This window comes from Ranitomeya imitator, chromosome 1 (assembly GCF_032444005.1).
Source record: "Ranitomeya imitator isolate aRanImi1 chromosome 1, aRanImi1.pri, whole genome shotgun sequence".
Lineage (NCBI taxonomy): Eukaryota > Metazoa > Chordata > Amphibia > Anura > Dendrobatidae > Ranitomeya > Ranitomeya imitator.
In genome coordinates, this window is record NC_091282.1 from 758,910,190 (window position 1) to 758,923,998 (window position 13,809).

At 47.5% G+C, this 13,809-nt stretch overlaps 1 protein-coding gene across 2 annotated transcripts in view; it reads right to left on the reverse strand.

Moving 5' to 3' along the window:
- The window catches only part of ATL1 (atlastin GTPase 1), a 40,995-nt gene extending 27,625 nt beyond the window's left edge, over nt 1–13,370 (reverse strand). The window contains exons 1-2 of one of the 2 annotated variants that reach the window (XM_069735234.1): nt 13,081–13,370; nt 12,808–12,965 (exon numbers count right to left, since the gene is read on the reverse strand). In XM_069735234.1, coding sequence (XP_069591335.1) covers nt 12,808–12,841 — 34 coding nt within the window. In that variant the 5' untranslated portion in view covers nt 12,842–12,965; nt 13,081–13,370. Of the gene's footprint in view, nt 1–12,807; nt 12,966–13,080 lie in introns of those variants that run through there. The other variant, XM_069735244.1, reaches the window with a different exon arrangement.
- Nucleotides 13,371–13,809: the final 439 nt, after the last annotated feature.

Genomic DNA, 13,809 nt, shown 5'->3' on the forward strand with positions numbered 1-13,809 from the left:
CAAAAGATGAGAAAATTAAGTTTTATTATACTCACCCGGGTGTTGCAGGTCCGGGTCCGGCGCCTCCCATCTTCTTGCGATGCCGCCCTCCTGTTGCTTCATCGCTCCCCGGCATTGCGCTGCGGCGCAGGCGTACTTATCTGTCCTGTTGAGGAAAGTACTGCAGTGCGCAGGTGCCGGGAAAGGTCAGAGAGGCCCAGCACCTGCGCACTGCAGTACTTTACTCTGCCCTGATGATAGGGTACACAAACATACATACAAATATATATATATATAATAATCTTTATTTTTATATAGCGCTAACATATTCCGCAGCGCTTTACAGTTTTGCACACATTATCATCACTGTCCCCGTTGGGGCTCACAATCTAAATTCACTATCAGTATGTCTTTGGAATGTGGGAGGAAACCGGAGAACCCGGAGGAAACCCACGCAAACACGGAGAGAACATACAAACTCCTTGCAGATGTTTATATTATATATATACACAGTATATATATATATACTATATATATATATATATACAGTATATATATACACAGTGTATATATATATGTATATATATATATATATATATATATATATATACATATATATATACACACATACATATACACAGTATATATATGTATATATATATTTGTATCTATATATATCTTGCACACACACAGTTGTGCTCAAAAGGTTACATACCCCGGCAGAATTTTTGCTTTCTTGGCCTATTTTCAGAGAATATGAATGATAGCACCAAAACTTTTTCTTCACTCATGGTCAGTGGTTGGGTGAAGCCATTTATTGTCAAACTACTGAGTTTTCTCTTTTAAAATCATAATGACAACCCAAAACATCCAAATGACCCTGATCAAAAGTTCACATATCGCTTAGAATTTTCACCAAAAAGGTCTACCTTCATCTCATCAGACCAGAGAATCTTATTTCTCATAGTCTGGAAGTCCTTCATATGTTTTTTCAAACTCTATGCGGGCTTTCATATGTCCTGCACTGAGGAGAGGCTTCCGTCGGGCCACTCTGCCATAAAGGCCTGACTGGTGGAGGGCTGCAGTGATAGTTGACTTTGTGGAACTTTCTCCCATCTCCCTACTGCATCTCTGGAGCTCAGCCACAGTGATCTTGGGGTTCTTCTTTACCTCTCTCACCAAGGCTCTTCTCCCACGATTGCTCAGTTTGGCTGGACGGCCAGGTCTAGGAAGACTTCTGCTGGTCACAAACTTCTTCTATTTAAGGATTATGGAGGCCACTGTGCTCTTAGGAACCTTGAGTACTGCAGAAATTCTGCTGTAACTTTGGCCAGATCTGTGCCTTGTCACAATTCTGTCTCTGAGCTCATTGGCCAGTAACTTTGACCTCATGATTCTCATTTGGTCAGACATGTGGAGCACCCGCTAGAACCGTGGGGTACTCGGTACCGGGCCGGTTCTGTTCTTAAAGGGGTGGTCACGGTGGCAGTGACCCGGTCGATGGCCCTGGGCGTCTAGTAAAAGGGGTTAATGAAAATGGAAATAAAGTCTAATGTAGTATGTAGTATACTCGTGACGCCACCTGTGGTATTCGGCCAGGGGTGGCTGACACTGCTTAAAGGGGTCCTCTGGGGCTGATGGTTTTGCGGCTTAGATGGTATAGCTCCCCAGAATTAGAGCTTGGTCCCCAGGGCTCCCACGTGTAATTGGTAAGAGGGATGATTGACGGTGGGGTGCAGGAAATAATTGCAGTACACAGGGATAACAGTTTCCTTTACCTTTTAATGGTAGAATTCAGGTACAGTCCAGGGTACAGGTAACAGGTGATGGTGGGGTCCGGGCAGCCTGGAAACAGCTTGGGATCCACTTAGCCAGGTGGGTTCGGAGGCCTTCCTTCTGCGCTGTATATCTGACCCTTACTGCCTGAAGCTCTGTACGAGTCCTCTCAGTGTCTGTATTCTCAACCTGTGTGGCTGACAGCCTGAACCTTCCATGGGCACTGTCCTCTCTCTCTCTCTCTCTCTGGCAGCCCCAGGCTCCTGACTTGCTGTGGTACGTGCAGGTGTTAGATGGGACAGGAGACTTGTAATCTCCTGCCCTTCGGGTTCAGTGGCTGTCTGTAATTCCCACACCACCACGGACCCCGATGTCCGGTCTCTTGGCACTTTCCTCTGGGGTGAGCCCACTCACAGCTCCAGACCCCAGGCTCCTCTCCTTTGCCTCTTCTCCTCTCACTGTCACTAACAGAATGTCTAACCCCTCCCCGGGCCAGAATTTATAGGGAAGTTCCCCTGAAACCAGGTTTAGAGCTCCCCCTTCTGGTCTGGAGTCAGGACGGTGTTGCATGTCCGTGTTACCTGATTAAGGGATCCCTCCTTGTTTCCAGGCATGACATCACCTCCCCCCGTGAGGCAGACAATACCATTGTGGCATCCGGACTCCTGGGGTGCCACATTCCCCCCTAGTACAATTCAGTACTCCTGGACTGAGGAAAAAAAAAGAAAACATGCAAACAGGTGAACAATGGTAAAAGGCTTATAGAGTTTCAAAAATGGAAAAATTACAGAAAGTAAAATAAACAGGATTGACCAATTAAGTTCCTGGGGCAACACTGGTCCTTTTGTGTTCCCTCCAGACTTTTAAGTTGCCTAGGTGGGAACCACCCCAACCCACCTTTGCTTCATTCCCGAGCATGGCTACAGGACTCTCTATTGATGGGCCTAATCTTTGACCACGTCGGCGATTTATTTTCTAGGCCAAACCGGGGTAACTATGTACACATAGTCGTGTGGCCCAATTGTCCTTTAAGAGGTTATTATGCATTTTTGAAAGTTCATACAGTAGTCTCTGTAGGTACTCTCTGCTTAGCGGTTGCAATTATAACTTATTTACACATTTTAGTCGCTATACCGGGCTGGGATCTGACCTCTGGTATTACGGGCAGATCTGCGCAGTACAGGTATTGATAGTGTCCTGACTGGATTCACTGTATTTGCTACCACTGGTGTAGTGTGCTCACTATTAGCTACGCTATGGGTGACTCTATGTAGCACAGGTATACCTGATCTCCTACGATTACTCCTGCTCACTGTGGGCATGACAGATTCACCGATAGCAGGGGGTAGAGTCTCTTGCTCCACTGCTGGTGTGACATCTGCTGCTTGAGCCCGCTGGTCTTCAAACTGGACTTGAGTCTCTGTTGCTTCAGGTGCTGTTGGTTGAGGAAAGAGCAGAACAGGTACTACAATGGCTTGGTTTACCTGTGTCCATGACTGAGGAAAATCTCCAAGAACGGTATGGATTTTCTTTTCCTTCTCTTCCATGGGTTGAGGGGTATCTTTGTCATTCTCTCTGTCTCTCAGTTGGTCAGGGCATACCTTCAGATGGTCCCTCAATACTGCTGTTGAGGTTTCTCCTTCATCCTTACTGATGAGACACACCTTGGTGTTATCAAAGTTTGAGGGCATGACGGTGTATGGGTCAGCCTCCCACTGATCTTCTAATTTGTGCATTCATCTTTTTCTCTATAGAACTTGTTCTCCAGGTGACAAGGGAACTGCAGGGGTGTGCTGATTATAGTTTCTCTCCTGCCTCTGTCTCGCTTGGGACAAACTTCTTTCCATGCAATCCTGTACTTTGCGGTATTGCTGCTGCCCCTCTGTATCCCAGTCTGCATCCTGGTGATATTGTTTCAGGCATTAAGACTCCCATGTCCAAGTCAATAGGTAACTTGCCAGGTCTCGCTCTCATTAGGTAGACTGGAGTACAGTTGGTGAAGTTCGCCGGGATATGGTTGTATAGCTCTGCCAAGTCCGGCAAAATCTCTGGCCACAAGTTTCTCTCTTCCAGGGGCAAGGTTTTTAATAGGTCAACTACCACCTGATTCAGCTTCTCGCACATGCCATTTGTCTGTAGGTGGTACGGTGTTGTCCTGATTTTATTGCATCCGTACAGGTTACAGAACTCTTGGAACACTTCTGCCTCAAAGGCTGGGCCTTTGTCAGTGAGTACCTTTTCAGGATAACCATGTGGTCAACAAAAGTGTTGTTGAAATGCTTTAGCTGCCATTTTTGCTGTTTGGTCCTTGACAGGCACGACTACCAGAAGCCATGAGTAATGGTCCATTATGGTCAGGGCATAGACATAGCCTGAACGGCTTGGGGTCAGCTTCACATGATCCAAAGCTACCAGTTCAAGTGGCTGTTTGGTGACTATGGGTTATAGGGGAGCCCTCTGGCTGTTACGGTCTTTCCTGCTTAGGTTGTGGGGGCCACATTCTCGGCACCACGTCTCAATGGCTTTTCTCATGCCAATCCAGTAGAATCTTTCACGAAGTAGAACCTCTAATTTCTTCCATCTGAAGTGTCCTACTCCATCGTGGTACTCTTCCAAGACAATTGGTGCATCCCGCCTCAGGACTACCACTTGCCAGACCAGCTCGTAAGTACGTGGATCGATGATCCTCCGACATAATTTAACTTCATAGATGAATAGCTTGCCCTTCTCCTTCCACAACTGTTGGGTCTCTTGTGGGGCATCTGGACCAGGGTGTGATTCAGCTTATGTCAGTAGCTCCTTTACTAGGCGGACTGCTGGTTCATTATCCTGTGTTTCTGCCCATCCATGGTGGGGCAAGGGGTTCAGCGTGACTTCTCGCCTGTCATTGCGCTTGTCCCTCACACAATGGGAGTACTGGGTCGCCTCGGGGCGGTGGAAGGCTGGTAACTCGATCTCCTCCAGTGCTTCCGGATTGTCTCCACATGGTACTTGATGGTAAACTCGTAGTTGGACAACCGGGCCATCCATCTCTGCTCCAATGCACCTAGTTTTGCCGTTTCCAGGTGGGTCAGTGGATTGTTGTCCATGTAGATGGTAAACTTCGCTGATGCCAAGTAGTGCTTGAAGCGCTCCGTTACAGCCCAGACTATGGCGAAAAACTCTAATTTAAAGGATTTATAGTTGTCAGGGTTCCTTTCAGTGGGACGAAGCTTCCTTCTGGTGTAGGCAGTCACTCTCTCTCTGTCTGTCTTTCTGCACCTGGGACAGCACTGCTCCCAATCCCACGTTGCTGGCATCTGTGTAGAGTACAAATGGTTGGTCATAGTCAGGATAGGCCAGGACTTCATCTCACGTGAGAGTCAACTTCAACCGAGTGAATGATTCTGCTAGTCCGTTGTTCCATTCAAACAGAGGACTCTTGTTCTTAGTCTTCTTGGATTGGCCCACTAGCAAGTCTTGCAGGGGTGCAGCTATCTTGGTGAAATCTTTAATGAATCTTCGGTAGGAGCCTACCAACCTGAGGAACTGTCATACTTCATGAATGGTGCTGGGTTTTGGCCAGTCCCTGATAATGGTGACTTTGTCAGGGTCCGGTGCCACACCTTCAGCGCTCACAACGTGACCTAGGTACTGCACCTTGGGCTTCAGCAGGTGGCATTTGGTTTCACCTTCAGGCCAAAGTTGGACAGGGCTTCAAACACCTCAACCAGGTGCTTCAAATGGTCTTCATAGGTGTCGGAGAAGACGATTATGTCATCCAGGTACAATAGAACGGTCTCAAAATTCTTGTGCCCAAGGCAGCACTCCATCATCCTCTGGAACGTCCCTGGTGCGTTGCACAGCCCGAATGGCATGTAGTTAAACTTAGAGGCCCATTGGTGTCGTGAAGGCGGTCTTCTCTTTATTCGTCTCTGCCACGGGAACTTGCCAATTCTCACTGGTGAGATCTAAGGTGGAGAAATAGTGAGCGGATTTCAGTGCAGCTAGTAATTCCTCAATTCTAGGTAATGGTAGGCATCCTTGTGTGTAATGCTGTTAATTCGCCTGTAGTTAACACACATTCTCATGGTACCATCTTTCTTTCTAACGAGGACTAACGGAGCTACCCGGGGGCTACAACTATCTCTGATCATCCCAGCCTCCTTCATCTCCAGTAACATATCGTTGGCACATTGATAGTGAGCTGGGGGTACAGGCCGGTATCTCTATTTAATGGGCGGATGATCTCCAGTTGGGATATGATGTTGAACCCCTTTTACCTACCCAAAGTCTAGTGGGTGTTTGCCGAGTACCCACTCATACTCATGGACCACCCGGTAGGACCATATTTTTGGTGCAAAGGAGTGGAATCAGTGCCTACGTGTAACAGTTGACACCAATCCTCCAACTGTCCTGCAGCGCCACTGCAGAATCTTGGGATATGTCCCGCCTTGCTGCAGCGGCAACAAATGGGTTGTCCGTTCTGGTTGTAGCGGTCATTGTCTCTGGTCGGTGGGATCCTCTTCTGCCGTCGCCACGGGATGTCATCTGGACTGGAAGCCAGCTGGATCTTCTCCTTTGGGGACTCTTGCAGGGACTGCACGGTTTTGGCTAGTGCAGCTACACTTTTGTTCAGCTCCAGGGTCTGCACGTCGGCTTTCACCAGGGTCTGTGAAAAGGATGCCGCTTCCTGGTGATATGTAATTGTTGGGCGCCTAAGGGGCGCTGTGTGGCTGGAATTTGGTTCATGCAGCACCTGGATGGCCCTATCTTTAAAGGGAACCTGTCACCCCTAAAATCAACGATGAGCTAAGCCCACCAGCATCAGGGGCTTATCTACAGCATTCTGGAATGCTGTAGATAAGCCCCCGATGTATCCTGAAAGATAAGAAAAAGAGGTTAGATTATACTCATCCAGGGGCGGTCCCGCTGCGGTGGGTGTCACGGTTCGGTCCGGGGCCTCCCATCTTCTTACGATGATGTCCTCTTCTTGTCTTCACGCTGCGGCTCCGGCGCATGTGTACTTTGTCTGCCCTGTTGAGGGCAAAGTAAAGTACTGCAGTGCGCAGGCGCCGGATCTCTCTGACCTTTCCCGGCACCTGCGCACTGCAGTACTTTGCTCTGTCCTCAACAGGGCAGACAAAGTACACCTGCGCCGGAGCGTGAAGACAAGAAGAGGACGTCATCGTAAGAAGTTGGGAGGCCCAGGACCACGACGCCCATAAGACCGGACCGCCCACCCAGGTGAGTATAATCTAACCTCTTTTTCTCATCTTTCAGGATACATCGGGGGCTTATCTACAGCATTCCAGAATGCTGTAGATAAGCCCCTGATGCTGGTGGGCTTAGCTCATCATCGATTTTGGGGGTGACAAATTCCCTTTAAAGTGTGCAAAGTCCAGGTCAGGGTTTTGCAGGGCCAGGATGCGCAGCTGTGTCCTGTGGGTGCTAGACAGGAGTCTCTCAATAAACTGCTCCTTTAATAATCTATTCCCATCTTGCACATTGTCAGGGTCAATCTGCTTAATGGCTCGCAGTGCCTCCTGGAGATTAAGGGCATAGTCCCGTATACTGTCCTGCACCCTTTGTTTACATCCAAAGAATCTCATTTTTATTTCTACTGCATTGCGAGTGTCAAAAGTGTCCTTCAGCCCGGCAAAGATTTGTTTGACAGTCCCTTTATCAATGTTCGGCCATGACTTTACTTCCCTCTGGGCCGCACCAGTAAACTGACCAATGAGAATGTTGACTTTTTGACTCTAAGACAGGAGGTACACTTTAAACAAACTGCAGAGTCTCTCCTTAAAATAACTCAGGGTGTGCGACTCCCCGGAATACTGTGGTACCCAGGCCGCTCCCGGTATGTATGGCATTGATAGCGGCATTATGGGGAATACGGCAGCGGTTGCCAGATCTTGCTGCACTCTGGAAGCTGCAGCTGCTTCTGCCACCGGATTCTGCGGTACTATGGGGGCTGCGGCTGTGTCTGCCCCTGAATCTTGCGGCGCTATGGGGGCTGTGACTGCGCCTACCACCAGCGCTGCATCTCCACCCGGGCTGGACATGTTCCTTCTCCCCCCCTAGTTAACCTCAGCCAGGCCCCGCGTTCCGTTACCGGTGGGAGTGGCTTCTCCATCGGTGATCTGGACGGTGCTCTTTCAGGTTCTCAAGCCTGTGGCCTCCTGCTTCTTTTTTTTAATCCACACACCGCAGAGCACGGAGCGCAGCTTCCTTTTGCGCTCTTCTCTTTAGATCCGCCTATGAAAGCAAACCTCCCCGGCTTCTTGCACGCCACGTGGTACCGTGGGGTACTCAGTACTGGACCGGTTCTGTTCTTAAAGGGGTGGTCACTAGTGATGAGCGAGTGTACTCGTTGCTCGGGTTTTCTGGGGTGAGCCCACTCGCAGCTCCAGACCCCAGGCTCCTCTCCTTAATCCTCCTGGATTAAGAGTCTAATAAACTATTCCAACAACCTGTGTCTTTATTTCATTAAAAGACTTTGTAATAATGTGTGTGTGTTTTTTTTTTTAACCATTTCAGACAATTGGATTAATAATGGATAGGTGTCATAATTGACGCCTCTCCATTATTAATCTGGCTTAATGTCACCTTACAATAGCAAGGTGACATTAACCCTTCATTATCCCATATCCCACCGCTACACGGGAATGGGAAGAGAGTGGCCAAGTGCCAGAATAGGCGCATCTTCCAGATGTGCCTTTTCGGGGGTGGCTGGGGGCGGATGTTTTTAGCTGGGGGGGGGGGGAGCAATAACCATGGTCCCTCTCCAGGCTATTAATATCTGCCCTCAGTCACTGGCTTTACCATTCTGGCGGAGAAAATTGTGCGGGAGCCCACGCCAATTTTTTCTGCGATTTAACCCTTTAAATTAATAGCTAAATTTTGCACATACACACTACTAACATTAGTAGTGTGTAATATGCCAAAAAAATGACTGTATGTAAATGACTGTATGTAAACCATGTCTCTTATCATGTCGGGTTTGGGAAGGAGATAGCAAAAGCCGGCAATTGAATTACCGGCTTTTAAGCTATCTAGCGCTGTATTAAATATATATATATATATATATATATATATATATATATATATATATATATATACCCCTATACTATGTGTAGACATTTTTGTTTTAGCTATTCTATTCTAACCTGTCAGTGTGATTTTACTGTACACCGCACTGAATTGCCGGCTTTTCTATAGAACACCGCTGCGTATTTCTCGCAAGTCACACTGCTGGTCCGTGTGTAATCCGTATTTTTCTGGCCCCCATAGACTTTCATTGGCGTATTTTTTGTGCAATACGGTGACAAACGCAGCATGCTGAGATTTTCTACGGCCGTAGAACATCGTATAATACGGATCAGTAAAATACGGCAGATAGGAGCTGGGCCATAGAGAATCATTGTACGGTATGCAATCCGTATTTTCAGCACCTCTCTTACATCCGTAAAACACGGTAGTGTGACACCAGCCTTATAGTTACATCCCTGTTCGCCTGGGGTAGTGAATGAGTTTACAGCTACATCCCTGGTGGTCTGGTGTATTGAATGGGTTTATGGCTACATCTCTGGTGGTCTGGTGTAGTGAATGGGTTTATAGCTACATCCCTGGTGGTCTGGTGTAGTGAATGGGTTTATAGCTACATCCCTGGTGGTCTGGTGTAGTGAATGGGTTTATAGCTACATCCCTGGTGGTCTGGGGTAGTGAATGGGTTTTATATTGATTTCTCAGGTTGTTACTGTAAACTGTGCTGGCACACAGACACTGCATGGAGAGTATGGATGAGGATATGAACATTAGCTTAAAGCCTCCTGGGACCACACTGGCCCCCTCTTCAACAGCTGTACCAGTACAGCACATTCCTTGTACTTAGAGATTACTTTTAGTTGTCTGGCCAGTGCTTGGCATTCAGCAGACAGGGTGAGATGTGCCCATCCTTAGGCTACTTTCACACATCAGGTTTTCAGTGTCAGGCTAAATCCGGCGAATGTTGGAAAAACTGAATCCGGCGCAGATTGTGGAAAAACTGATGTGGCGGATCCGGCTAGCCTATCTAGATTATTGGATAAAAAAAAAAAATGTGGAGCATGCTCAGTTTAAAAAACGGATCAGGCCACCGGATCCGCCTTTTTCCAGATCCGGCACCTTCCGGCTCCCATAGGCTTACATTCTAGCAAACAGCCGGAAGCGCCGGATCCGGCGCTTCAGGCTTTTTTGCCGGAGACAAAAAACGTTGCAGTGGACGTTTTTTCCAGACGCCGGAATCGATTGTTCGCCGGATCCGGCTAAAAACTGGAAGGAACGCTGGGCCATAAGGAGCTAATACAAGTCAATGGGGGAAAAAAACGGTTCCGGTTTTTCTCCAAAGAGCAGGATTTAGCCTGAAACAAAAAACCTGATGTGTGAAAGGAGCCTTATCCCGCATGCATGGCAAGGAGGATGGGACCTACCTGCACACTATCATTTGCTGATAAGTCGACATGTCTTATCCTGATCTGGACCCAGACTGCCAATCAGTCACCGCAGGAAGAGGAGCGCCGGCAGTAATAACGCTGATTAATGCTCTGTCTCCTGGCTGCAGCCGGCCATTGTGATCTTATAGTTGTCTACTTTACGCATCTCATGTTCATCATTCATAATGAGAGCAAAAACCGCCAAGGTTTAGGGCCGGCACCGATAATGAGGACCAGGAAATCCTAGTCACAATGGGCACTCTCAGTACTGGGGTGTAATCACACATCATGCTGCAGTTTTGCTACCATTTTGGAAAAACTGTGGTAAAAAAAAATCACAAGAGGAGTGGAATATCTCATCTAGTCTGCATCACAGACCAATAATGTGAGAAATCTTGATCCCTGAGGCTGAACTACTGATGACAGCATGTCTACTCGTTAGTTTTCGGCCAGTGTGTGAAGACCTTGTGTGGCACCAAATCACCCTCCACATCAATATCTCCACCCTACCTGCGCTACATATGTATATCACAGAACATTGAAGTATTTGCTTATAACCCTGCACCCAACGGAAACCAGACGTCGTCATCAGAGTCTCAGTAGTGCAGCCTCAGGCTTTGGGTCTGTAACTTCCAGCAATAATATGTAATAAAAGTAAGAAACCCACTAGGTCTCCTTGAAGGAAATGTCCAGATGAGAAGTATTTGCAGCCGATTTTCCATCCGGATATAAAATTCGTTGTGGCATACAGCATCAACATGGCGGATGAGATTACATGAAATCTCATCCACACGCTGCGGAGAAAAGCTGAAGCGTAAATTGACCGTTGCCGCTTCTCATTCATGTTATGGATGGATATTCACCACCGATATTACCCAATGCAATGCGATTTATCAACAGTATTTGCACAAGGGAAACCGCAGCGACGTCCACACTAAGCGCAGATGAGAACCTGCGTCAGATTTTCACCCACGGAAAGTCCGCAGTAAATACGTTCCATGAGCGTGTAGCCTAAAAGTTAGTTTCCCAGTTCCTTGCAGCTATTAATGTCGCTATTCATGCAAAATGAAAGGAAAAAAAAAAAAGAATTGTGTCTTACAGACTGACACCCCTCCACTTGTGTGAAGCACTAACGACAAAGAAACCTCCATATAGCAGACGTCCCTGCGAGCGCCGCCTGCGCCCCTCACATACTAAGGGTATGTGCACACGTGGCGGACTTTGCTGCGGATCCGCAGCGGATTTGACGCTGCGGATCTGCAGCAGTTTTCCATGTGTTGTACAGTACCATGTAAAGCTATGGAAAACGAAATCCGCAGTGCACATGCTGTGGAAAATACTGCGCGGAAACGCAGCTTTGTTTATTCCGCAGCATGTCAATTCTTTGTGTGGATTCCGCTGCGGTTTACACCTGCTCCATAATAGGAATACGCAGGTGTAAAACCGCAGGTGGAATCCACACAAAAACAGTGGTAAATCCACGGGTAATCCGCAGTGCGGTTTACCTGTGGATTTTGCAAAAAGAGTGAGAAAAAAATCCACACACTAATCCACAACGTGTGCACATAGCCTAATATCTCATCCTGGGCGGGGTCTTTTCTATAAACATGGAGCCTGATTGCAGTCATTTAGGCCATAGCGGGTGGACTGTTTTATTAATGGGATTGATACATTATAGCTGAATGTCCGCAGCGCTGGAGACCCTCCCTGCACCGCTGACACACTGACTAATGGACTTTCCATTTACAAATGTCAGGAAACTATCGCTCCCCCCATAGTGGATGGGGCATAATGTCTGCACACAATGAGGCGGATTAATAAACAGCATTTTTTTTAAAATCACTAATGAACCGTAATACCCAGCAGTACCTTTCTGTCTCATCTATCAAATGGTTACAAGTATCTATTGATCTTTATACGGTTATATCTGTTTCTGGGAAAGTTGGGTGACAATATGGCTGCCAGTACAACTACTAAAGTCATTGCCATAAAGTTTTCTTTGTCTCCTCATATTGGAGGATGAATCACTATCTAACCAGGCAGACTTGACTTTCAGGACTCTGGAAAAGCTGGGTGACATCCTCTGTATTGGTATACATATTAGTGGTCATGCAGAATCAGATACCAGATTGTTCATAGGGACACCAGTAGATGAGCTCTGCCATCATGGCTATGCTTGGTACTGATAGCTAAGGGTGGCATGGATATCTAATTAGCAAGCAGTATGGGGCATGTCAGGATGCAGAAGTGCTGGTAGACAGGTACAGAGAATAGGCTGCTAATCATATGCCAGGCTGACACCGACTTCCCGCTGCTTGTTAAATAGCTGCTGCTGCTGCTGCTGCAGAACCTCTTAGCGGAGCAGACCTAGCAATTTTGTCACGTTTTCCAATCTCACTGATTTGCGGATGTAAAATTCCAATAAAGGTTGTAAGGATATTTACCTCCTTCCCATCGGACATCAGACCTCTCCTCCTCATCACAGCAGCAAAATACAATGGAACACACCCAGGGAAGAGACGGCTGTGTACCAGACTCACTAAGCCCCTCTGCAGTCATATAAGCGAGACCCCACATGATGAGGCGGTTTACTTACCCCAGCTGTTTCTTTCTTTTCGGTTTCGGGCCATGACAGGGTGAGGCTGCAGGAGGTGGCGGGGTGTGAGGGGTCTGGTGATGGAGCCTCAGCTGCTTCTGCAGGAGGAGATGATGCTGAGAGAAGGAGGAGGAGGACCAGTCACGTGGGCAGGAGAGCTGTGTGCAATAATACAAGAGAAGGCATCACACATCACTGATATAGCTCATGCATCCACAGCTCTGCTGGACTACTCTCCAAAATCTACAGCTCCAATATCCTAAGAAGCCTTACCTTACAGCATCCATTCCCGTCTGTGCATTATTAAGGTGCTGCATTGGCAGGCTGAGGCTTACTGTGCAAAATGTCCCTAACTATTATGATTAATAATGTGTTGTAGGGCTGTCAGGAAAGTTCTTGTGCACAGTAGACATTTACATAAGCCTGAAAGGTCCATTGAAGGATTACACCAGAAAATTGATGATGTATGCATAGGATAGGTCATCAGTATCAGATGGCTGGATGTCGGATGCCCAGCACCCACGATGGAAGGATGTACACAGTGTATGGAGCCAGACGAGCACAGCTCAGTACACCGCATAGTGGACGATTTTGGCACTGCAGCTCAGATCACATTCATGTTAACAGGAGCTGAGCTGCAGGCCCAACCATTGCCACTATACATCCAGTGCTGTGCTGTCCTGGCTCTGCACACTGTGTACGTCCTGCTGCAATCAGGTGATTGTTGAGAGTGCCAGGTGTGGGACCTTCACCAATCTGATACTGATGACCTATCCTGAGGCTTGGGTCATACGCCTGTTTTCTCTCACCCGAGAAATTCAGGTCAATTATGATCATCACAGTTTGATCAGAGTGTGATCCAATTTTCTCAGAGGCCGAGAAAAATAAAAAGTTCCTCCACCTTCTCTAGTTTGTCTGTGAAAATAGGACCGCACTCGGATGTCATCCGAGTGCAGTCCAATGTTTTCCATGGACCCATAGACTTGAACGGCCGATCGGATT